At 38.6% G+C, this 27,843-nt stretch overlaps 1 protein-coding gene across 1 annotated transcript in view; it reads right to left on the bottom strand.

Annotated features, from left to right (window-relative positions):
• Window positions 1-5,524: 5,524 nt before the first annotated feature.
• Window positions 5,525-27,843, bottom strand: part of LOC124555796 (WASH complex subunit 4) — a 187,502-nt gene continuing 165,183 nt past the window's right edge. Inside the window, exon 19 of the mRNA XM_047129858.1 lies at window positions 5,525-5,823. Coding sequence (XP_046985814.1) covers window positions 5,701-5,823 — 123 coding nt within the window. The 3' untranslated portion in view covers window positions 5,525-5,700. The remainder of the gene's footprint in view (window positions 5,824-27,843) is intronic.

The raw sequence follows: 27,843 nt of genomic DNA on the forward strand, positions 1-27,843 counted from the left end.
ATGTCATCACAATCCCTTTCCTGTCAAGTTCATGGTCATCATAGCCTATGATATTACAACAGTGATTTTATACCATTTTGTCCTACATGGACAAACTGTTAATACATTGTACTACTGTTGCACTTTCCTATAACGACACCTATGACAGGCTATTTGGCAGAACATCTAATTTGTGAGGACAATTCGAGAGCCCATATGGCAGCGTGTGTACAGAATCTGTTCACCCGACGTGGATTGAAAGCACTGTAGCATCCACCATATACGCCAGACTTGTCACCATGTGACCTCATACCAAAACTGAAAGAGCCATTGTGTGGATCACACTTTCAAACACATAAAGACATTGCACAGCCTTGATGCGTGAGATCCGACAATTCACTTGTGGTGAGGCCATGAGTATTAGGCATCTTCCACAGTGATGGAGACTATTTTGAGGGACTCTTATGGGACGTAACTGCTGAGGTCATCAGTCCCCTAGAACTTAGAACTACTTAAACCAAACTAATCTAAGGACATCACACACATCCATGCCCGAGGCAGGATTCGAACCTGCGACCGTAGCGGTCGCGCAGTTCCAGACTGTAGCGCCTAGAACCGCTTGGCCACCACGGCCGTCTTGCGTATTCCAGAATTTTTTAATTCATTACCATTTTTGAGACAAAAAATAGTTTTGATGACTTTTTCAATGATCCTCATATTGTGTGTCCTCAGAAGGCAGATGCATATGTGAAGGGGTTACTATAAGGGGCGTTTGAAAAGTCCGAGAGATGGCACCACCGGCCTGTATTGAGGTCATGTTTAGTTAGTAGTATCTTTGGAAAGAACGCACAACACATTTCAGTCATATTGGTGTATTTCTTTGTGTTTGGCATTCGTGTGAATCAAGGAAGCTGAGTGATTCTCAAAAAATGGACAAAAAAGAATTTCGAGTGGTGATTAAACATTACTTTATGAAATAGGATTCCATCTAGTTTCACATCCACCCTATTCTCCAGACTTGGGTCCCTCGGGCTACCATTTGTTCCCAAATTTGAAGAAATGGCTGGCGGGACAAAGATTTTAGTCAAACGAGGAGGTGATTGCAGCAACTAATAGCTATTTTGCAGACTTGGACAATTCCTATTATTCGGAAGGGATCAACAAATTAGAACAGCGTTGGACAAAGTGTATAAGTCTATAAGAAGATTATGTCGAAAAATAAAAAAGGTTTACTCCAAACACGTAAGTAGTTTTTATTTTTGCATGGAATTTTCGAACGCCCCTCGTATGTGCCTATTGTTCAGCATGACAATCCTCCCTTGTGGTCAGACGTGGTCAACTGGAATCTCCACAAGTATGCCTGCCCTCATTTTCCCATGCAGTTCAACTTCAGGCCACTGTCACATGTGAATGCCCCACAAATCTGGATACTGCACAATTTGACCAGTCAAATGGAGACCCACAATAAGCGTCTTTCAAACTCTGTCAGGTGCTGATAATGTCTCACACTAGTATGCAGCACCTCCATATCATTCACAGTGGTCATTCAAATATCTAATACTGTTAGCACCCCTTCCGTACCCCACCAAGCCTGGTAATAACACTAGGTACAAACAACAGTGATGCTCTCTGGTGAGCATTTTTCACAGAGAATTGCAACTCTAAATCATTTATCATTTACATACCTGCCGATTTGTGTGTGTGTGTGTGTGTGTGTGTGTGTGTGTGTGTGTGTGTGTGTGTGTGTGTGTGTTTTAGTCAGGTAGATTACACACTAAGAAATTTAACAATGTTGGCCACCAGCAGTTCTTTTAGTCTCCTCTTAAACTGAACTTTATTAGTAGCCAACTTTTTATGGCTGCTGGCATGTTATTGAAAATGTGTGTTCTTGGCTAAAGGACACCACTCTGGAGCAAAGTGACTTTATATCCTCATGAAAATTATTCTTATTTGTAGTACTGATACTGTGAACTGTGCTGTTGGTCTGAACATGAGATACTATTTATAACAACTTTTGTTGAGGAATAAATATACTGAGAATGGTAGTTCTACCTCCTGTTCTTTGAACAGGCCTGTATGAGACATTCTTGCATTCACACCACAAATAACACAACTAATATGTGTTAGCCACGTTTAGAATCTGAAAGCTTAATCTTGGCTTGATGAGTTACCCAAAAAATCTGAAGAAAAGTATTTGGACACCCTTATGTAATGTGAAATTAATTGCTAGATGTCACGAGAAGTGGACCTGCTGGTGTAAAAGGGGGCCGGGAGTACTGTGTTGTCATTGAGAGAAACTTTAACAGCAAACTGGGTTGCTCAGGAGAGCTGAGTGATTTTGAACATGGACTAGTAATTGTATGTCACCTGAGTAACAGATTGGAGACATTTCAATCCTTCTAAAGGTGACCAAGTCGACTGCGTGTTATGTGATTGTGAAGTGTAAATGAGAAACAACCAAAGCTAAATCAAGACAGGCAGACCTCATGTACTGACTGTCAGAACCCGTGTAGCAGTGCGGAGGGTGATTTTTTAAAAAAAAATGCATGAAATCAACAGAAGGGCTCGTGAGTTCCAAAGTACTCGCAACATTATAGCTACTGTGTATAGGGAGTTAAAAATAATGGGGTACAACGCTCGAGCAGCTCCTCAAAAGCCGGACATTTCTTCAGTCAACCTAAAAAACACTTTATGTTCTGTAAAGAGCAATGTTGCTGGTCAGTGGATGACTGAAAACAAGTAATTAGGAGAAATTAATCACACTATACCCTTTGGACGTGTGATGGAAATGTTTGGGTTTGGTGAATGCCTGGAGAAGGTGGTGGTATGGTATTGGGGGTTTTTGCATGGTTGCGGTGTGGTCCCTTTATTGCACCTATGAAAATGCTAAATGCAAAAGGATATGAACACATTTTACAACAATGCGTACTGAATACAGCAGAGCAGAAGTTTGTGAATGAAGGTTGATTGTATCGACAAAGTGAAATGGCATAAAGACACATCTATGAGGCAATGATTTGTAAACTATAACATTCCTGAAATTGACTGACCCGCAAAAGTCCCCATCTGCATCCAACGGAACACATTTGAGATGAGTTACAACTTCAACTTTGCTCCAGATACCAGCATCCAACAAACACTCAGACACCTCATTGTAGGGACCCTCAGAAGAGTTCAAGCTACCATAAAGGCAAAGGGCAGATGCATCCCATATTAATGTCCTCCAATACGGTGTCCAGATACTTTGATCAGATAGTGTATGCTAACTTTTTGTTTTCATATCACCTTTGCCTGACAGCATCTACATGGCCAAAGCAAATTTGTTTCAGAATTTCAACAGTTTGTGGTATACTCTTCCCAACTGAATTTCTCATCAAGTTGCAATACCAAGAAGTTAATACTGCTAACCTTGTCGTCTGCTTGCCATAATACTTTTAGACGAATGCTGGGAGAAAGCCTCTACAAGTTCTGAATTGTGTACAGTGTGTGTTTTAAAAGTTTAATGGCAAATAACTGGCTAAGAACCATATATTAACATCCTGGAAAATTTCATTAACAGATCTTTCTAAAACTATACTAGATTTACTATTTATAACAATGTTTTCATCATCTGCCAACAAAACAAACTTAGCATCTGGTAATGTTATTGATGCAAGTTAAGTAATATACACAAGAAAAAGCAAGGACCCTAAGACTGAACCTTGGGTGACACAACATGTATTTAGTTTTCAATGGATGATGGCCAATAACTTAATACAAGACTCTTTCCTGTTAACACCCTTTGTTTCCTACCACAGAGATACCATGTCAATCATTTTTTGGCATTTTCTGTTACATCATAGTATTCTAATTTACTTGAAAGAATGTTGTGATCTACACAGTCAAATTCCTTTCACAGACCACAGAATATACCAGTAGCCTGTAATTTATTGTCTAATGAGTTAAGTATATTCTTCCTGAAAATGTAAATGGCATACTCAGTGTTGGAAACCTTTAGCAATCTGAAACGTGTGTCTGACAATTGTTATCTGTAATTGTATGATTAAGATACCACATGTATATTACCTTTTTCTAACATTTTTGAACTGGCTGGCAAAAGTGAAATTAGATGGGAATTTGATGGTATTTCTCTCCTTTCTCATACAGAGGCTTAACTTCAAACAATAGGAAATCATCCAGTAATGAATGACTGGTTACACAAATAATGTATCATGTTACTAAAATTGAAAAGAAACAGTTTAACTTTGTTGATATTTTATCATAACCACTACAAATTTTTTAATTTAAAGATTTTGTGGTAGACATTTTTTATGGTGTACTGAGGGTCTTATTCATGTAACTGAAGTTGTCTGGAATGGCTGATCTTACAAATTGCATGGCAGCATCTAATTTTAAAATTATCTCCTGTTCCTCACCTCTGGTTCAACATCGCCTCCTTCACTATATCCCATATTGTCTTTATTTTGTTACCTGGTGCAAAAGCTTTTCTTGTAATGTATTTGCTTCAATGCCTGTACTACTTTCTTCAATATTTTGCAGTATGTCATGTAATGAGGTAATAAGCTATAGCATCAACACTGGAGCTCTTTCTGACTAAGAGGTATGTTGTTCTACAATATGCCTTTATTCTTTGCGTAATCTTTGGCTTTTTTTTTTAAATTAGCATTTAGAGGCAAAAGTCTTCAAATAAATATGTAGTATTTTTCACTCATGTCATCAGCACTGTATACACCTGCATCAAAAAATGGTCACCTGGTCCGATCGCTCATGCTATCTGTTGGTAACATAAAAGTAATAAGTAAGGTGAAACCCAATGCTTTCCACCCATATCAATAGGCTGAATAACAGTTCATCTAGATACATGAAGATTCTTGTGTGCCCATCAAGTGAGATGTTGATTGAGTGGAGATGGATCAGGATGGCTCCCCAATACTCTGTGCCTCTAGTAGTCCATGCCATAATCGGTCGCTTCCATCATCCTGAGAAAGAGGTGTTGCACATTATTATAGTGGTGTGCATGTCCACAGGTGGCAGCTCGATGTGTTCCGTGAAGAGAGAGTCAGAGAATACTTTGTGGTGCCAGTGGTGTGCTCCGTCTCTGCCCCATGCCTCATGCTACAGCCATTGACTACCCTGGTAACTGGGAAAAGTGGGGTGGTCTCTACACCTGGCCACTGTTTCTGCTTCTGACCATCCTAACAGAAGTTATATGCAAACAGAACTATAACTTCTTAAGGTAATACTTGTCTACGATTTATGACCCCCACAATGAATGCTACAGTGGCTAAGTAAACTTGCTATACATAAACCAATGTGATAAACAATGCTAAATGTTCTATGAGCACCCCTAATGAGTACTACGTGCAGAAACAGCAGAATGACACTACTGGCTGTTGTGTCATGTGGTACACTGCTCCTTGTCATTGCCTATCACCCCACCACTTGTCTTACCTTCACATCACTATAGTTAGATGTGTAATTCAGTTGGTAATTAGTGTATTATACTAGAATACAGATTCTTAAGTGAAAAGAAAAATTACACAAATCATTATTTCATCTTTAATGTAAACAATACATAAAATTTCTGTTAAATATAAACATACACCAATAATTCAAACAATCATAATTCTCTCATACAATAACAAGAACATTTCTTCTCCCACAATACTTTACAAAATACATATACGACAGTCGTAATTCTCAGCTAATTTATATTAGCTGTTAACTACTTCCTGACAAAACGCTCCGAGACCCATACTTAACACTATCTTGTTCCAGTGGTACACTGTCCTTCTGAAAGAATATCCTTGCACTGCTCAGGGTATAGTACAGCAGATCAAATTCCTGAAATTAAAAGATGTATGTTAGTCACCTGATGTCAGCAATAAACAACAATTACTTTGAAGATCACTAATTGTCTAACAAATCAAACAGAATGCTGGGGTAAGAACGTGAATGAAACAAACTTTTTTAAAATGTTGACTTATTGTCAAAATGAAGTATGCAACCTACTAAAATTTGTTACAGCCAAGATCACTTAAAAGTTACAGTGTTCACTTGACTGGTTTCAGCATTTCGCTGCCAGCCTGTGTTGTGATTCATTCACTAATCGCTTCATCAAAAGAAGTAAAAATTCCAGTTAAGTGGACTTGAGTTTTTTTAAATATGTGAGGATACGATGTATTCATTGACATAGCTCATAAGATTTCATGATGTTCAGAATGTTTAGCTGCAATTGTTATACAGGATGTGGCATTTAAAATTGTTTTTGTAAATATTTGGAAAATTACACATTGTCATAAAAGTTGTTCATCTCGAAGAGGGACATCCAACGACACCAAACTTGGCTGCGTTGTGTCCCATCCCCAGAAGGCGGGAGGGTGTAACCTTTGAAATCTTAAATAAGATCCCCCCCGTTTCAGATTTGGATTCTTGGAAAAAACATAACTTACATGTTCAACATTTTACATGTTCAACATTTTGACATTGTGACAGATGGCACTGTAATCAACAAAAATCAAAATGGGTCAAAAACCTTTGAAAAATGATATAATCTCAAGAAATATACATCAGATTAGGGGCCCAAGAGGTTAGAAAGGCTGTTATTCTTAAATCTTCAATGAGAAACCAGTTCTGTATACTGAAAAAACTTTATTATCCATAACCTAATATAGTAATTCATCAACATTGCTGGTGTAATTTCTTTTACAAATGATGCCTGATTTGCCTTAACCAGTGGTGATTCCCCACTGACAAGTAATGCATATTATGCCCATTCAATTAACCATGACTTGTAGAAGTTGGTCCACCAGAGAATATACAATCATCATAGGGTGCTGGCAGTTGTACCCAAATGCAAAAGTTCAAGTGGTTTTGAAAGTTATCCTCATGTAGTTCTTGATGCAATGATAAGTGATGTAGATGGAATTTGTGTTGTACACATAGTATGCAGAGAAAACTTTTTTGCAAAATTCCTGAACCTCGTGCGAATTTCAAATTGCCTTTCTAACCTTAGGGGATTCTAATCTGATTTGTTTCTTGAGATCTTATAATTTTTCAATGATTTTTAATCCTTTTCTATTTTGTGCATTGCAACGCCATGTATCACAAAAACTACAAAAGGTACATATTTTTTCTGGAGAATCAAAATCCAGAATAAAAATAGAGATTGCTATTTAAGATATCATAGATGATCCCTCCTGCCCCCTGGCAGTGTGGCAGCGGGTTTGAGTTTGGTGTCATTGGATGTCCCCCCTTTGAGATAACAACTTTTATTACAACTTTGTTTTCAATCCAATTTGTAGTTTTCAAGATTTTTTAAAAACAGTTTTAAATGCCTCACCCTGTATATCTTGATGAAGCTGTTAACGAATTAATCATGTCCGAAGATGGCAATGAAAATTTGGAAACAGTAATGTGAACACAGAATTTTTAAGTGAGTGATCTTGGGAATATTAAACTTTTATAAAACTAAAACTCTGCTCAATTTTTGCCCCACTGTGGAGGGGTACCCATCAGCCACAAGACACAAGAATGATTTTACAAGTGGTGACATGACTGCCCCGCCCGCCCCCCCCCCCCCCCCCCCCCCCCCGCCAAAAAAAAGGGGCGCTCTCAAAACACACACACACACACACACACACACACACACACACACACACACACACGCGCGCGGGGGAGCGAACCAGCTAGTATGTAAAACATTAGATTTGCCATTTTCTGTGACAGGTAGAACAGCCACCAGAGTGCAGTAGTGTTGTTAACAGGCCTATTACAGTATGCAAGTGGTGTGAACTGCGTGAGATGCTGAGTGATCACTGAACAACATGGAGATGCCGCATACTCGTGTGAGACAGCATTATTGGCAGTGTCTGGCTGACAGGTTGAATTGTGCAATGTCTGTGTTTTTGAGGCATTCGCATGTGAGAGGCCTTATGTTGGAATGCATGGGAACATGAGGGCAGCCTTACTCATCGTCAAGATTCCGGTCAACCATGTCTGGCAACCACAAGGGAGGCCAGCCTTCGTATCTGTGCCTGCCATCTAAGAACAAGTAATGGGTTCCCTGCATTGTTCTGTGTCACCCTGCGCCACTGCTCAGAGATCAGTAGCAACCAAACTAGGGAATTACTGTCTTGTGCGCAGGCTGCCGTTAACATCACAACACAAATGGTTACATCTGGAGTGGTGCTATGACCAGGAGATTTGGGCTGCTGATGGATGGCATCACAATGTGTTCAGTGATGAATTGTGACTCTGCACTACACCAGATGTCTATCGTCATCAAGTATGGTGGTGATCTGGTGAGAGCTCCAATTCTTCCAATGTTTCGGAGAGGCACATCAATGTTACTCCTGGTATCATGGTGTGGGTGCCATCAGGCATGACTTCAGGTCAGGGCTCGTGTTAACTCTCACATGACATTATCGTGGCACAATTTTTCACCTAGATAATGTTTGTCCACACAGGGCACACATGTCCCCATGAGGTACCCTAGTGGCCAGCAAGACCTTCACATCTGTCCCAGACGGAGCATGTGAGGGGCCAGTTCAGATGTCAATTCTGTCCCATTGCCAGTATATATGATATCAATGACCAATTACAACATTTGTAGGCGAGTTCATGTGAGGAGAGGATCCAACGTTTTTATGATACCCTTTCCTACCAAACGAGTGGACACATCCAGGTCAGAGGGGGTGCAATGTTGTACTGATAAGTGGGCTCAAACTGCCAAATCCTTTGTAAATTTGACTTAGTTTTGTAATCTCTGATATAACATCACACACACTCTCAACCTGTGAAGTTTCATTTTGTTTTATCCTCCCTTGTGGGTGCTTCACTTTTTTCTGTCATGCAGTGTACTTTATGCTGCTACATACCATCACTAGTAACTACTATGGATAAGTCCACCAAGTGATATCTGGCACCTGTGAAGAAATATATGTGCTGCTTCACACAGTCAGTAATTTTGCTAGCATTGTGACTAGTCACAAATTTGTAAAGATCAAGTTCAATGGCCCTTATTCCCATTTCTAGTTTTAGCTAATAACAGAATAACAATAGATTTTATTCAACCCTACTCACTGAACATCATTTCCAATTTTCTTCTGTTTCTTACAATGGAAAGAAACCTCACAGACACTATTTTTCAGACCTTGTAAAACATGAAACAAAAACTACTCTATTCAATTCACAATGTAACTTTGAACAAATATAAAAACTATTTAACGAAGTTGGGGTATGTGTATTAAGTCTGAAGGAAACTATTTGAAAGGTGATTGAAAAGCAGCATTCGTGTGTATCCTTGACATCATAAAATTAGTAATTAATAAATTTATGTAACTACACAAAAATCACCAATATTGCACTGAAAGAAAAGTTCTCAATTGCTGTCTGGAGTGAAGAGTATTTTGATAACATTAAGTTGATTTGATGGAAGAGCATTAGATATTTCAATTGTTTGAAGGATATCATATTCACCGTTGACTGCAGGAATTATTTATTTCACAACTACCATTGCGGCCTTTGGTCTATTTTCAAGTGGTACTGCAAAAGCTAAAAGAATACGGAAATGAAATGCAGAAAGTATATACAGAACTGCACAAACATGTCATATAGACAGTAGCACATTACAAAAATGGGGAAGTAATCGATCACTTACATTTTGCTTCAGCACATGTCGGACTTTAAAATCCACCATCAAAAATAAGATTTTTCACTGTACATGAAAAAATGAAGTGAAATGATCGTATGGCATTGTTGGCCAGGAGGCCCCATCTGGGGAAGTTCGGCCGCCGTATTGTAAGTCCTTTTTAGTTGATGCCACTTCGGAGGCTTGCAAGTCATTGATCATGAAATGATGATGAAGAACACACAACACCCAGTCATCACGAGGCAGAGAAAATCCCTGACCCCGCTGGGAATCGAACCAGGTACCCCGTGCGCGGGAAGCTAGAATGCTACCTCATAGTTCTGTACATTGTGAAATGATGTTAATTATGTGAACTGTTACCAGTTCATATCCTTCACCTGTATCGCTCAGCGATGTTCTAACACACTGTTTACAAGTGAACTAAGGCCACTAGCATGAAAATTCATTCACAATTCAGACTATCTGTGCGCTGATCAGGGGTAGTACATTCCAGCAATAACAACTAGAAATTTCATATCATAACATCTTTTTACATCTGTTGACAACTTACAGCTTTCTATGTGATCATATAGTCACAAGGTACAAAGTGGACAGGATTGGTAAATTTATTTATAAATTAGCCGAGTAAAAGTTTATACATTATCTGCTTAAATGATAGAAAGGAACATGGCATAAGGACACATTACCTTTCCCATATGATGTGGGTTTACTGCACAAACATTTTGTATAGAAATGTATGTACCTAAATTTCATAATATGTATAGCGCTTATGACATTGTTATTTGGTAACAGGTACGAACCATATGCACTCCCACTTTTATTTTCATTTCTATTTAATTTAATTTTAGAATCTCTTATTTAATGTGATGTATTTTACCAGCTCTTCATAAATACCATGTGACAAGTTTTGTAAATGCTCCCGACATTTTCTAATGTATTGGAATTTTTATACACAATTAGGGTGAATCAAGCACACTACCATTCATTTTATTTCTGTAAATTAATTTTATCTCTGCAGTACATTTTATCTAAAGTGTGTTTCTTGTCTAATCTATTTTAGTAATGCAACATAATATGGTATAATTAATTTTTACACATTTCTCGATAGCATTTTAAGCACTTTGGAATTTACTGTTGTGTGTACATACATTTTTACAAAACTACATTCCCCATATCAACGCTTGTTAAAAAAGACATATCCTGTATTTACATGGCAGTGTCTTGCGATGTATTATCCAAATTTGTTGTGCTTCACTGTTGGGTGTATTATCAGTGAGCATTCTGTGCATTCTATGTTTTTTCATCAGCTGGAATGTATACACAAACAAAAAAATATATTAAATTACTGTTGCCATGTTCTGTACGAGTACCCAAATCAGCATGAGACCTTCAGAAAAGTAACACATGTATTTTTATGCTACTCTGTTATAAATAAAATTTCCTGTCCTATTCTATCCATGAACCATGGACCTGGTCATTGGTGGGGAGGCTTGCATGCTTCAGCAATAAAGATATCTGTACTGTAGGTGCAATGACAACAGAGGGGTATCTGTTGAAAGGTCAGGCAAGCAAATGTGTGGTTCCTGAAGAGGGGCAGCAGCCTTTTCAGTAGTTGCTGGTGACAACAGTCTGGATGATTGACTGATCTGGTCTTGTAACATCAACAAAAATGGCCTTACTGTGCTGGTACCACTAATGGCTGAAAGTAAAGGGAAACAAAAGCCATAATTTTTCCCGAGGGCATGTAGCTCTAGTGTATGGTTCAACAATGATGGCATCCTCTTGCGTAAACTATTCCAGAGGTAAAATAGTCCCCCATTCGGATCTCCAGGCAGAGACTACTCAGGACGTCATATTTATCAGGAGAAACAAAACTGGCGTTCTACGGAATGTAGCCTGGAATGTCAGATCCCTTAATTGGGCATGTAGGTTAAAGCAATTAAAAAGGGAAATGGATAGGTTAAAGATACACATAGTGGGAATTAGTGAAGTTCGGTGGCAGGAGGAACAGGACTTCTGATGATGTTAATACAGGGTTATAAATGCAGAATCAAATAGGGGCAATGCAGGAGTAGATTTAATATTGAATTAAAAAAATAGAAACACAGATAGCTACTACGAATGCATATTGTAGACAAGGTAGACACAAAGTCCACACCCACAACAATAGTACGAGTTTATATGCCAACTAGCTCTGCAAATCAGGAGATTGAGGAAATGTATGGGGAGATAAAAGAAATTATTCAGATAGTTAAGGGAAATGAAAATTTAATAGTCACGAGTATTGGAAAGAAAGTGGAATATTAGCATCTGGGACACAAACATTGTTCTACAGCTGTGGAGGCACAGGTTTTCTGGTTAATAATGCTCAGAAGGCTGCCATACTGAAATTTAAGCCTGTTGGTGTAAGAATCTATGATTACAAATGAAAGCCCGCTTCTTCAGTGTATCCTTCGTATATAAGTATGCTCCAACAGAAGGTGCAGAGCTGGAGGAAAAAGCTATATTCTATGAGCAACTGGGACAGGAAACAGCAAGTGTGGCAAAGCATGGTGTTAAGGTGGTTATGGGGGACTTCAATGCTCAAGGAGGAAGAGAAATTGCATATAGGAAAGTAAAGCAGCTGGTAAGGAGAGTGTGCATGAAGCTTCTAACGACAACAGTATCAGACTAACTGCTTTTTCCATGGGCAATAACATGATTATTAAAATCAAATGGATGCAAAGGAAGGATACAAGGGAAGTTACATGGTGCTCCCCAGATGGGATCACAAAAAATTAGACTGATCATGTACTAATAGATAGACGACATGCTTCAGATATATTAGAAGTCAATAGTTGTCATGGTGCAGATGGAGATAGTGATCACTATTTGGTAAGAATCAAATACAGACAGAGGATTGCCAATTACAGACAGACCAAGGTTTGATAATGCCACATTCAGAAATCATGAAAATACAGAATAACAGTATAAAACTATTTTGACAAATAGACTTAATGCAACAGAAGATTGGGCAGGAGAGGGTACTCAAGAAAGATGGGAAACAGTCAAAGGTACAATACAGGAGACAGCTGAAACTGTACTGGACACAAAGAAGCAAATGAGAACCCAGGTCTGGTTTCATGAAGATTGTAGGAGGAAGCCAGAAGAAAGGAATGAGACAAGAAAAAGAATGCTGCAGAGGAGAACAAGGATTACTGTACAAGAATACCAGGAGAAGAGAAAGGAAGCAAATAAAGAATGTAGGAGGAAAAAGAGAGGATTTGAAAAACGGTGGATTGATAAATTAGAAGAGAGAAAGACTGATCAGGAAATAAGGAAATTCTATATGGGGGTGAAAGGTATAAAGAAAGGACTCCAAACCAGAGCAGTTTACTGTAAAGATAAGGAGGGAAATCTGACTGGAGGAAAAGATCGGATTTTAGACAGATGGTGGAGTATTTTAGTGAACTACTGAATAGAGAATCTGAAAATGTAGGTGAAGTAGATGCTGGTGGAGCAGGAAGTAAACAGAAAAGAAGAGTATCACAAAGCTGTCATGAAACCAACAATGTAAGAAGTTAAAGATAGTATCAAGACTCTTAAAAACAGTAAAGCTCCAGGAGAAGACAATATTACAGCAGAAATGATAAAATAAGGTAGAGAAAAACTAATAATGGTTTTTCATGAGACTATAGTGGAAATATGGTGGAAAGAAAATATGCTGGAATAGTGGAATACAGCAATATTCTACCCTCTACATAAAAAAAACATGACAAAGCTGACTGTGAATTATGAGGGTCATCCACAAAGTAAGTTCCATTTCTATTTATATCTGCGACAGCGCTAAAATTGCAGTTCTGAGCATGCGTGGCAGTTACTCTGACTACAGGAGAAGACATGTACAACATTTTCACATTGCTGCTGCCAACGTGTGCTTTGTAGTGCTTCTTTATAATGTCAGTCGTAATTGAAAATGCCGCTGCGTGTAAAATCAGATCTGTGATTTGTTTTCTAAATGCAAATAAAGTTCAACCAAAGGAAATTCATCGGCAAATCTGCTAAGTTTACGGACAAAATGCTATGAGTGATTCAATCGTTAGAAGATGGGTCAGACTGTCTAATGAAGGACGTGATGAAGCGCACAATCAAAAACTAATTGGACACCCGTCTGTGGTTACTGATGAACTGGTTCACACAACTGAAGAGGAGATTAAGCACAACCGTAGGTTTACACATAGTGCCCCTGCTATGGAAGTTCCACAAATCTCACGATCCCTAATTCATGAAATTGTTACTGAAAACCTGAAATTTTGAAAACTTTGCTCATGTTGAGTACCCAAAATTCTTACTGAACAACACAAAAAACAATGGATTGGCAGTGCACTTCAGTTTTTGACATGCTACAATGAAGAAGGCGATGCTTTTCTTTCTCGGATAGTCAAGGGGGATGAAACTTGGGTATTGTACAACATCCATGAAACAAAAAGGCAATCAATGGAATGGAGGCACACTTCATCCCCAACGAAGGTTAAGCTTAAGCAAATCTTGACACCTAGAAAAGTCATGTGCACCATTTTTTGGGACAGAAAAGGTATTTTGCTGATTGATTTCTTACCAAGAGGCCAAACAATCAATGCACATGGTTACTGCAAGACCATTAAGAAATTGTGCCACACAATACAGAACAAGTGCTGAGGATTACTGTCAAAAGGTGGTGTTTTATTCCATAATAATGCCTGACCTCACACAGTGAATGTGACTGAACAACTCTTATGGGAATTTCACTGGGATGCATTTGATCATCCCCCATACAGCCCGGACCTCGCTCCTAGAGACTTATCTCTTCTTACACCTAAAATCTGTCCATGGTGGTCAACACTTCGACGATGACGATGAGCTGAAAGAACATGTTACCACATGGTTGAATACACAGGCGGCAACCTTCTATGAAGAAGGCATACAAAAACTTGTGCCACGCTATGACAAGTGCCTACAAAATTTCGGAAGCTATGTAGAAAAGTAGTTTAACAGTTGTAGATTTTTGTACAATGAGTATTTTTTCTGTATCCATACATGTTTGTTTTATATAACCAAACGGAACTTACTTTGTGGACATACCTCGTATAGAGGAATTGCACTGCTCTGTATAGTACATAAAGTATTAGGAAAAATCATAGCAGGGCGACTCAGTCCAGGGAGAAGAAACAAATATTTTGAGGTGTGCTGATACATTGTACTTCTGTCAGAGACAACAAAGGACTTGGAAGAGCAGTTGAACAGAATGGACAGAGTCTTGAAAAGAGGATATAGGATTAACATCAACAAATACTAAATGAGGATAATGGAATGTACTCAAATTATATCTGCTGATGCTGAGGGAATAGATTAAGAAAAGAGACATTTAAAGTAGTAGATGAGTTTTGCTATTTGGGAAACAAAATAACTGATGATGGGCAAAATAGTGAGGATATAAAATGTAGGCTGGCATTGGCAAGTAAAGGGTTTCTGAAGAAGAGAAATTTGTTAACACTGAGTATAGATTTAAGCGTCAGGAAGTCCTTTCTGAAAGTATTTGTATGGAGTGTAGCCATGTATGGAAGTGAAAAAATGGCTCTGAGCACTACGGGACTTAACATCTATGGTCATCAGTCCCCTAGAACTTAGAACTACTTAAACCTAACTAACCTAAGGACATCACACAACACCCAGTCATCACGAGGCAGAGAAAATCCCTGACCCCGCCGGGAATCGAACCCGAGAACCTGTGCGCGGGAAGCGAGAACGCTACCGCACGACCACGAGCTGCGGACTGTATGGAAGTGAAATATGGATGATAAATAGTTTAGACAAGAAATGAACAGAAGCTTCTGAAATGTGGTGCTGCAGAAGAATGCTCAAGATTAGATGGGTAGAGCACGTAACTAATGAGGAGGTACTGAGCAGAACTGGGGAGAAGAGAAATCTGTGGCATAACCTGACTAGAAGAAGGGATCAGTAGTAGGACACATTCTGAGGCATCAAGGGATCACCAATTTGGTACTGTAGGGAAGTGTGGGGGGTAAAAAATGTAGAGAGATGGGACAAGATGAATACAGTACACAGATTCAGAAGGACGCAGGTTGCAGTGGTTACTCGGAGATGAAGAGGCTTGCACAGGATAGAGTAGCGTGGAAAGCTGCATCAAACTAGTCTTTACTGAAGACCACAACAACATCATTCAAATGGCTCTAAGCACCATGGAACTTAACATCTGAGGTCATCAGTCCCCTACACTTGGAACTACTTAAACCAAACTAACCTAAGGACATCACACACATGCCTGAGGCAGGATTTGAACCTGCAACTGTAGCAGCCACGCTGTTCCGGATGGAAGCGCCTAGAACCACTCGGCCACAGCAGTCAGCAACAACATCATACTGTACTTTATGACTACATCATTACATATAAACTGTACGCTATTAATAGGTATAGGAAGATGTTATGATATGAAGCTTACAATTGTTATCACTGGATGTACTACCTGTGCCAAGTGCACTGACAGTGTGATTGGTGAATGAATCTTCAAGCCAACAGCCTTAGTTCACATGTAAACAGTGTGTTAAAATATTGATCTGTAGTGATATATGTGAAAGATGTTAATGTTGGTAACAGTTCACATAATTTATGTCCTTTCACTATGTACAGTACTTTGCACTTGTTTGGTGATGCTGTATTTCTACAGTGAAAAGTCTTAGTTTTGACAATGACACATATACATGTCAGAGGATTTTAAAAACAAAAGTGCTGAAGCAAAAGGTAAGTGATGGTTACTTTAGCCATTTTTGTAATGTGCTACTGTATATATGACATATTTGTGCAGTTCTGTATACAGACTCTGTGCTTAATTTTTGTATTCTTTTAGCTTTTGCAGTATCACTTGAGAATGTCCCAAAGGCCATAACTGCAAATGTGAAATAAATCATTTCTACATTCAATGGCATATATAATGTCCTTTAAAAAATTCCACATGGCTGTGAAACCAAACAGGAGAAGTTAACCAAATATGTCAATGGTTTTACAATGAGTTAACTGGATGGCAGCTACTGAGACACAGTTTGCCTTTCCTACTATTTGCAGAATATGCTATACATTCCACAGCTTCCACCTACTACACTAGAATTCTTTTTGAGATTGCTACATAATTGTAGGCTAAAATGTGTATAAAATATAATTCACTGGTGCCATCTTGTCATGCATTCATTGTTTCAGGCATTACAATTGTATAGGATGTTACAATTATAATCTTTGTTTTAAGCTCAGATTAAAATGAATGAATTTTTCCTTGAGCCAGCCGCACAAAATGAACACTGATTTTACGAATAATAATAATAATAATAATAATAATGATGATGATGATGATGATGATGATAGTAACAATATCGAGTTTATAGAAGACTTTACTACAGATAATGGCCAGGGAATGAATTGATCTGGAATCATTCGCGGAAAACCCAATCTGGAATGAGAATTAGTGGACAAGACAGCAATCCGTAGCGCGCGCGCGCGCACACACACACACACACACACACACACACACACACACACACACACACACACACAAAAGTAACACTGATGCATCTTGAATGACCTGTACATGTCCAGTGAATATGAACATCGTATCTCATCAAGATGTTCTAGTTGCTTTTTTTTAACATGCGTGTATTTTGTGCCTCTACTTTGTTATCCTAATATAAAATCTCACTCTACTATCAGCAGGAGCAGATTGTGGACAATGTAAGGCCAAGGTGGAAAGTTCTTGTGCAGATGATGGACATTATTTTCTAGGTTTAATTTGCATTAATTCTTTGATATAGTCCTTTTTTAGTTACATGTATAGCCTTATTTGAATTCCATGTACTAAGTATGAGGTTTTCTCAGTAAGTCCATAACATTCCTAAAGTGCAATTCTGGATGATTCCCATCTATGAGGATTGAGACTAAGCAACACTATACAACAGTGAACAATTTTAATAGTAAAAATCAGAAAATTAAGTTCAATATCAGACAGAGAATACTCTAAAGTCATTCTCTTTAAAATTTCAGAGCACTGAAGTAACTATTTTCAAATATATACTGAAATTACTTATTATTAAAGCTAGAAAAATGAATCTTTATACATAGCTACAGAATTACAAGAAAGTAACAACAAAATGTGCCATACTTTTACAAACTGAATATTGGTCTAGTAATTTGATAAATTACACAGTTACGATGATGCTCAAAACAGTCGTTTCTGTTTTGAATCCTGGTGGTGAAAGAAAATTTTATGAACGGTATGTTGGCAGCAAGGGGAGGAAATGTGGGTATTTAAAGTACTTGACCACTGGACTTTGCACCACTTCCCTGGGTAAAGTCCCACACCTGCCTGCAGTGTCCCATGGCATCTAGGCATAGCCATAGCCGCCGCCACCAGCACCAAACATATATAAAATACTAACACAGTTGCAGTGATGACAATCCCTGATTTTCACTGCCAGTTATGTTCACTGAACATCTCTGGAAGATATAAAAGCAGGGTCAACAGCATGTGCACCAATGCACTCCACTAGAGCCCAGGCACCTCTTACCTGAGGATGTTCAATGAATGTAACTGGTTTCCTCATCTGCCAGCATTCGGTGAAATGGTCTCAGTGTTTTCTAATAGTGTGTGTTCTTGATCTTAAGAAACTGAGTACTGCAAGTCTGTGTCTAAAGGTAACAGGCATCATTTTTATTTGTTGTTTCCATTGTTTGCAGCTTTTAGTTTTTGTAGTGTAGCTTACTGCCACCTGCATTGCCACAGTCGTGTAGTTCTGAATATTGTAAGGTAACCACTTGCGCTAGCATATCTTTGTCAGGTGCCATCTTCCACTCGTGAACTGCCAGAAGAGTAGATCCTTTGTTTTGTCTGAAAGCACGCAGTAAACCAGTGTCTGTGACAAACTCAATGTTCTCTCCTTCAAATGGGAAAATATTTTGTTGGTGCCAACCTACATAGAGAAAAATGATGGTTTGAGGAATCCTCTGCCAGCCACTTAACTGTGCATTGCAGAGTAGTCATGTAGGTGTAGATTCAGATGTAGATGTAGATGTAGAAGCTTGTGTTCGTGTTCTTAAGTTTGATAGTGCAAGTATTTTTCTTAAATACAGCAAGGTTCATTTTTATAAATTTGTTACCTATTGTTTTTATTTGAAATTTAGCAGTAAGAGGGATAGGAAATGTGCATGCTGTGTGCAGGCACAGGAGGAGCTCACCATAGTCTGAACTGTTGGAAGATGCTGTTGATTATGGTCAGCCCTCTGCAGACTTTTGGTGTAGCGATGGCGGAGAAAGTGTCAAGTTGAATGGGACACCTCAAATGTTGCTCGTTCCACTTTCGGGCTCGGCTGAGGCACCTTCCAATGTACTTGATGCGGGGCAGCCGCTATCACCACAGAGTGAATGGCAGGTTGTAGTGTATTTGCAGCATTTGAGGTGGAGTCTCAGTGTGTGAACTGGCTATGTGGCCTTGCCCATTCACCCACTAAGTGGACAAATGGCCATTTCTACAGCAGGTCTGAGCAGGCACACAGGGAGAGGCGGTTTGTTAGTTATCAGTAACTCCAATGTTAGGTGAGTTATGGAGCTCCTTAGGAAAATAGCATCCAGGGCTGGATGCAAGTCTAACGTACACTCAGTATGTCTGCTGGGTGACCTCAGCCAAGACTGGAAGAGGACTGCCAGGGAATATCAAGGGTGCAGAGTGCAGTCATCTTTAATTTGTGGCTCATGTTGACACCAATGGTGCGTGTTGCTTGGGTCCTGAGACCACCCTCAATTCATATGGTCTACTGGCTGAAGTGGTGAAGACTAGTGGCCTCACTCATGGGGTGCTAGCATAGCTCAGAATTTGTAGTTTCATACCCAGAAACTGATCAGGGTCCTATGATTTAGACCCAAGTGGAGGGTCTCGACCACAGACTGTCAATTCTGTGATGGTCTTGGCAGCAAATTTCTGAACCTGTGTTACGGTGTTGAGAACCTTAGGACATCTCTCAATAGATCAGGTGTGCAACATACAGAGCCAGCAGCTACTTGGGTTACAGAGTACACAATAGTTTGAAATCCTGTGATGAACATTCACCAGTCAATAAACAGAGAGCAAAATCAGATCACATACAGACTCTTTGAATGTTGAATTTTTAACAGTAGATTGCCAACACATTTGTAACGAATTTCCTGAATTCAACACCCTCCAGGAAAGCTGTCACTCTCAAATTATACTCAGAGCCAAGAGCTGGATGAAACCCAAAGTAGAAAGCTCCAAAATATTTAATGAGGCATGGAATGCATATTGAAAAGCCTGATTGGACAACACAGGAAGGGAGTGTTACTGCAATCGACTAAAGTATTGTGTCTACTGAGGTCAAAATTGAGTCTGACAGCGAGTAAGTAGCCTAGGTGAACTCAAATTTATCACTGAATATTTTTACTGGCCACCAAATTCTACTGTAGCAGTTGTAGAATCATTCGAAGAAAGTTTATGCTCAGTAGTACAATATTAGTTGGAGTTTACTTTAACCTACCAAGCAGAAACTAGGATATCTGTGGATTCATAGCAGGTGGTAAGAATTGACAAACTTTTGAAGTAGTTCTAAACATGTTTTCCAAAAACTATCTTTAGCAGCTAGTTCAGTAGCTCATACGAAATGAAAACGCATTAGATCTTGCAGCTAGGAACGGGCCAGACATTATTGACAGTGCCAGTAGACACACAGGGATTAGTGATCAAGATACAGTGACAAAGTTAACAATCTGCCAAGAAGGCTAGGAGACTATTTACGCTGGAAATAACAGACAAGCTGTTATCAGCATCCTGTTAAGACAATGAGTGGACGTCATTTAGTTAAAATAAGATGGAAATATAGCAGGCTTGGTAATGCAGTCCCCTCCAATGAGTGCTTCCTGTTCCAACTCTAATGCGCCAGTGATGTTACAGCCATGCCACAGACACTCAACCAATTGCAGGGATGACTGGCAGTCAGTGGCGATAGCTACTAGTGAAACCTACGTACTCTCTAACACTCTTAGCGCGAACATTATGTGACATAAACTACTAAAACTTTGATTTTTATCCCGTTATCTGTCTCTTACGCTGAGCACATTTAATTAACTGTGTAGAAGAAAATCTACTACCAAATTACATGTTGACCCAAAAAAAGATTTCATTTTAAGAGAAGTTTACAAGTTATGGGTACCTGAATAACTTCAAAAATTGCACCATTTCTTTTTGTTATGGATACCATGAATGGATCTTCTGTGAATTGCACACTTCCTACTGACGATAACTTCTATGAATACGAAAACTAACTTTCATTGAATTATTAGTGAAAATTCTCTCCAACACTATACATTAAAAATCTTTAAAAAAACTCTCAAACTCATGGAAGACTTCATCAATAACAGAAGTAAATCCCTAAAACTTTGCTCCACGTATTCTTATTTCATTCACAGCAACTCTCAGGAAACAACAAATTTTTCTTATACGAGTTCATTAATACCCACAATTTTAAACATGGCTGACATCAGCAACCGTAAATAAGTTTTCAATATATAAAGTATACAGCCAACCAGTTGCATAAGTTTGAGTAATAACCTTAACCAGGTTTTGATACCACTGATGGTACCTTTTTCAGGTGGGAATCCCCTACATATTTAAACATATTACGAAATAAATTTCTAAAATACTTGATACTTGACCACAATGACAAGGAGAACATGGAACAAAACTGGTACTTACATAAATTACATGGCGTTAAAATTGTAAACATATATGATGCGCTAAGGGGCTCAAGTCCAACAGCAGAAAATATTAAGTCCTTCATGGAAACAAAAAAAAATTGTTAAGAGAACAGAAATTAGACTGAACATTTGGCAACTAGTTACAATGCCAGGTAAACATGGTGTAACGTGCTCCACTTCCTATAGATGTATTTGTACACAATATAAAAACAGGTTGTATAAAAGATACACAAGAAATAAAATATTTTTTATAAAAATGACTATGACAATAAGAAACAAAAATGAGTAAAATGATTAATTACAAACACATGCTGAGAACAAAGAATGTACTGTAGCAGGATTTTTTTTTATCAAGATTTTACAACAAGCAAAAAGGAGGAAGAAATTTTTACATAAACTATACAAAACAGAATGTGGTACATAGCACCATCTGCTGTACAATCTGGAAGCGAGTACACAGTCCACAAAGGATAGGGAGAAACAATGGTTCTGAAATGGAAGTGAACTGAAACATGAACCAACGTATCAAAGTTGCGTGTAAAGGTGTTAGAGCGGGCGTCATGTAACTTGGTGGGTGAGGACTGGATGCGCAGTAGCATGGGCGTCACATGACCTGCTGACCAACAGAGTCAGTCAGCCATAGCGGACGCCCGATTTAATGTGGTTCTGTGCGGAGCAAGTTTATGACTGGTTTTAGCATTGTGTGTGGTGCTTTTTCGGAACTTATTGCAAGGCATTGTGGTAATATCAATGGAAACAGCAAATCTCACCCAGTATTACACAGACAGGTGAGAGAAGTAATATTTCACACGTATCAGTTCTTTAAACGGGAGCTGGAAGCGGCAGCCACAGCTGACAAAAAAGCATCGCCCAGTGTTGTCAAGTGCCAAGAATGAACAGCTGAGGCATGTGGTGTCAGTTTGAGAACTGTACGACGGATTGCCAGTGAAGCCAAAGCATCTACTGAAGAGAACCAATCACCAATTTTTAAGTCGCCTGGTAAATGCCGAAATCTAAAGAAATTTGTAAGTGAACTCGACGATTTCAGCAAGAATGTGTTACGGCACAAAATATTCGACATGTATAGCAACAAAATATTCGACATGTATAGCAAAGGTGAATATCCTACGGCAGATAAATTATGTTCCTACATGAAAGAAGCCGAAAGTTTCAATGGCAGCAAATCTACCATGCTCAGAATATTAAGGGAGATGGGATTTAAATACAGAAAGAGCAATGATGGAAGAAAATTGCTCTTAGAGAGAAGTGACATTGTAGCAGCAAGAACTGTGTTCTTGAGAGAAATGCAGGAGATAAAACAAGCCGAAAAACCACATATTTATTATCTCAATGAAACATACATTCACCAGAACCATTTAAGACCACTGTGTTGGAAGACAAGTGAAGATGTTGGTGGCCTGAAGGTTCCTGTGGGAAAATGGAGATGCCTTATTGTGCTGTTTCTGCAGAAACAAGCTTCATACCAGAGAGTAAATTAATAATTAAAGCATCGAAGACAAAGAAATCAGGTGACTATCAGTCTGAAATGACATATGCTGTCTTCAAGCGGTGGTTTGTTTAATAGCTACTTCCGTACATGGCAGTAGTCTCCTACTTCAAATACCAGGAAGGATGAAATTATTTCATGGTTGTCGTCTAATGGAATTCCTCACACAGCATCACAGATCAGGGCTGAGTTACTCATGCTAGTAAATACATACAAGCCTAAATACCACACTTACGAGATAGATGAACTGACAAGACAGCATGGTCACCGAGTAATCAGGTTACCTCCATACCACTGCCACTACAATCCTATTCAGCTGGTATGTGTGCAAGTTAAAGCCCATATCTCAGAAAGAAACAGCACCTTCCGAATTGCTGACGTGGAAAGACTAACACATGAAGCAGTGAACAACGTAAGCATATCTGCATGGGCACACTGTGGTTAGACATTCTGTAACACTCCAGGAAGAAGATTTTAAAAAGAAAATCGACAAGACTAGGTGATGGAGCCTATCATAATTAATCTTCACGATTCAGATTCATCTTTATCAGACAGCGAGGATGAAAATGATGTTTTGGGATACCTGAGACAGTACTGCAATGCTGCGGTAAGCATTTAAACATATATTGTAAATCATAAGCAGTGGCACAGACTTGGGGGGGGGGGGGGGGGGGGGGGGGGCAAGGTACTTTGTGACCCCCCCCCCCCAATAGTTAAAAGTAGGGGCCACACCTCTCACCGCCCCCCCCCCCCCCCCCAATATTCAAACATGCATTTCTCACCACTCTCTCCCCACTTCCTCATCCTTTACTGGGAAATTTGTTAAAACTTGCACATACATTTTTGCATAATAGTATGGAATCATTATGCAGGAAAAAAATACTGATTTTACGAGCTATTGGGTATTCCTTTCTGCTACTCCTCTGAACTGTTGTCACAGAGTTTGTCCCCTGCATCTGTACAATTCGCACACTTTTACTGTACGGAGGTATGCAGGAAAGCTCACCATGAGCTCGCAGCGCTTTGGCTGCTAGGACGAGCTCCACTTCCTCCCACAGCAACCTGCTGGCAGCTTGTAAAAGATACTAATGAGCAATAGTGACACTGAATTTGATGGCGATCGCTAGAAGGACTAGGTAACATTAAAGACTCTTCATTCATTTTTGTAAATTCTATTGACAATCACTTGGTACAACACCACACAAATCAGTACCGGCTCCAGGGATTTTGCCGCCCCTTGTGAACATGTCAAGCGACCCCCCCCCCCCCCCCCCTTTTTCGACATAGTCAAATTTTCCCACAATATATTTCACACATGACACCTTATTTTCACATATCACACTCATTCGTCTCTTTGTTGTGAATATGTCTTTAAGATCAAAGCAGCAGTCAGTGATACGTTTACAGTGCAATACATTTTAAGCCATTTTTGTTGGAGGAAACATTTCTTTCGTAAATCGGAACACACTGTTTCTGTACCATAGATAATTTTAAATAAGACCCTTGATTTTATTAATAATTTGTATTTCCAATTTATTCGCACATTCCTTCATTTATGCCACTCTGAAATCTTTTCATTTGTGACTTCAGCATACAGCCTAAGAGCCTTTCTATTTCCACCTTCAATCAATACACTGGTATCATCTGCAAATAGGACTGGTTTGGAGTGTCAAATATGTAGATGGAAACGCAAAGTTATCTGTCAAATGCAGTATCTAATAAAATGATTTTGAGTTGGTTAAGCTCCTTCATTAATTCCAATGTACATAATCAAAATATCATTTACGTACCTGGTGTCGCACTGAATGTGAAATGCTGGAGCAGTACAACTTTGCAAAAAATTCTCTTTTAGTGAATTTATACAAATGTCTGCTAGAAAGCCCGCTAACAGATTGCCCATTTGGTTGTTGAAACAATTTTCCATTAAATTCAAAATAGCTGTATTTAACTACCACTTTCAGAAACTGTGTAAGGTCTATAACTTATTCCTTTGTTATATCTTTTTTGAAGCAGTTTAAATTGGTACATTAGTGTACAAATTAATAATATCAAATGATATTAATTTCATCCCTTGGTTACATTTTAAGTTTTTAATTTTATTCACCAAGATCTGACTATCTGCTACTGAATACTTATTTTGGAAGATGTATGATTTTTTAATCTTTCCATGAAGAAACCCAGCAAGGGGTACCATGAATTAACTAGGTATTTCAATACCTTATTTGGGTAATGTATTGTATACGATTTAGCATCTGTTAGGTAAAAAATATGGCTGCAAGATTGTTTTCAACACGAATAATAGCTAACAAAAAAAATAATTTAATCCATAATTTAAAAACAACAAACGACCCTTTACATATCTTAGGAGTTGACAAAATCACTTGTGATAGTTGTCCAGTGTTTTCTATCGGACAAACCGGTATGGCTTTTAACATAAGATATAAGGAGCACTTGCTAGGTAATGTTGAGAATTCCACTTTCACAGAGAATTGATTAATCTTCAGACACAATCCAGAGAGAATAGAGAGAAGAAAGGGTGGAAACTTTATGTCTTACAAGAACTTGAGATCTTTAGACATATGATCAGTAACAATGGCCTCATCTTACACAAAAAACTATAGTTATGAAACAAAAGCTAACACCTTTAATCCACTGTTCGCAACTTTATGATTCGTTGGTTCATGTTTTTTCACTCACTTCCAATTCAGAACCGTTGTTTCTCCCTATGATTTATGGACTCTGTACTTGCTTCCCAAGTGTACACCAGAAGGCACTGCATACCACATCCTGGTTTGTATAGTTCGTGTAAAGCATATTTCCTCCCTTTTCCTTGTTGTAACATCTTGATAAAAAATCCTGCTACAGTGGATTCTTTGTTCTCAACACATATGTGTAATCAATCATTTTACTCATTTTTGCTACGTATTGTCAGTCATTTTTATGAAAATTATTTTACTCCTTGTGTATCTTTTAAACATCCTGTTTCTTATATCACACACAATGACTTTTTTTAAAGCATCGAAAAATGTATCATACTCATGTATTACTGTAACAGTTACATATTTCAAACAGTTGAACATTTATCGTGCTACTAGCGCCCAGTAAGTGGAGTATAACTAGTTGCCAAATGTTCAGTCTAATGTCTGTTCTTTTAACGAGCTGTACCTATTGTAACAATTTTTACTGTTTCCATTGAGGACTTCGTATTTTCCACTGTTGGACTTTAGCTCCTTAGCTCATCACATGTGACACTATTTTAACATAATGTAATTTATGTAAGTACCAATTTTATTCCATGTTCTCCTTTTCAGTATGGTCAAGTATTAAATATTTTAGATGCTATGTTTAAACATGTAGGTGGCTTCCTTCTGACGAAGTCGCCCTTAGAGGTATCAAAACCTGGTGAAGGTTTTACATTAAACTTATGCAAGCAGTTGGCTGGATACTTTATATAATGAAAACCATTACCATCCATAAAACATAATTATTTAGGTTTTCTATGAGAAAGTGATCAATTTCCTCTGCATATTATATTCATAATTTTTGTTACATATTTTTATATGGACAGCATTATGACATTTTTCCCACGAAGTGCTCCTACATGGTGCATCCTGATGAATAATGCGATGAAAAGTTAAATAATTTATTCCATTTTTCCTTAACTGAGCAATGAAGTCATTTTTGCTACCAATCGTACCTGGTGCAGCATCTGTACAAACTGCACAATATTTTTTATAAGCACCAATTTTGTCAACATGCTTCTAACAAGTGGCCCTCCATACCGTAAATCATGGATTTTGATGCACTTCGAATATGTTGTAGAGGCACTTACCCTGAGTACCCGGGTATCCGGTTTTTTAGCGATGGGCCTTGGATTTTGAGAAAATCGATTTTGAAGTTCATTGCACACTTTATATGTCCATAACATTACATATATTTCGAGCAAGTCAGCGTAGCACAGTGGTAAAGGTTTAGGGCTACCATGCTGGCGGTACCATGTTCGAATCCTGCTCATGCACTTTTTTTTTTTCCAAAATCGACCGAATTTATCAATTTTATTTCAAAGAATACCAGCAAACAGTGCAAGGTGTGCGAAATTATAAAGATGTATTCAATTATTAACTTTTTAAAATATTCATTCTGTTTGTGGTTCGCAGTTCGAGTTCCAAATGTTCGTACAACGGTCGCTTCTTGTATTATCTGAAATCAATCACCGCCCATTACCATCCCCTCTCCCATGAATATCATTAGCCATAACAGGAAACCCAGTTCCTATGCCAATGAGGATGCGAGTTTCATTCCCTTACATTCGCATCTAACTACAGAGTCAGTTGCTCACAAAGCGTCTCTAGTGCCGTGTTTCTGCAGTAGTGCAGCCAGAAGAAGATCCACAAATAGAGGAGTTGAACGAAGAATCAAAAGGCAAAATCACAAATGCCATTAAATATGCTGAAAATCTACTCCGTGATTTGAATCTTGCAATAAATACACCGCCTAGCGTGATCTCTGCCAATTCCATTGCAATTGGCGATGAGATATGTATCGCAATAAAGGATCTCTTGGTCAAAAGACAAATCATTATTGTTGATGAACTGACAGATTTCAACGAAGAAGATGAATTGGGAGAATATGATGCGAACCACAAATGGAATGAATATTTGAAAAAATTAATAACTGAATATATCTTTATAATTTTGCACTGTTTGTTATACACACACACGAGCAGGATTCGAACACGGTACCTCCAGCACAGTAGCCCTGAACCTTTACCGCTGCACTAGGCTTACTTACTTCAAATATATGTAATGTTATGGGTATACAAAGTGTGCAATGAACTTCAAAACCGATTTGTTCAAAAACTACGGCCCGTCACTAAAAAACCGGATAGCCAGGTACTCAGGGTAAGTGCCTCTGCAACATGTT

This window comes from Schistocerca americana, chromosome X (assembly GCF_021461395.2).
Source record: "Schistocerca americana isolate TAMUIC-IGC-003095 chromosome X, iqSchAmer2.1, whole genome shotgun sequence".
In the NCBI taxonomy this organism is placed as follows: Eukaryota; Metazoa; Arthropoda; class Insecta; order Orthoptera; family Acrididae; genus Schistocerca; species Schistocerca americana.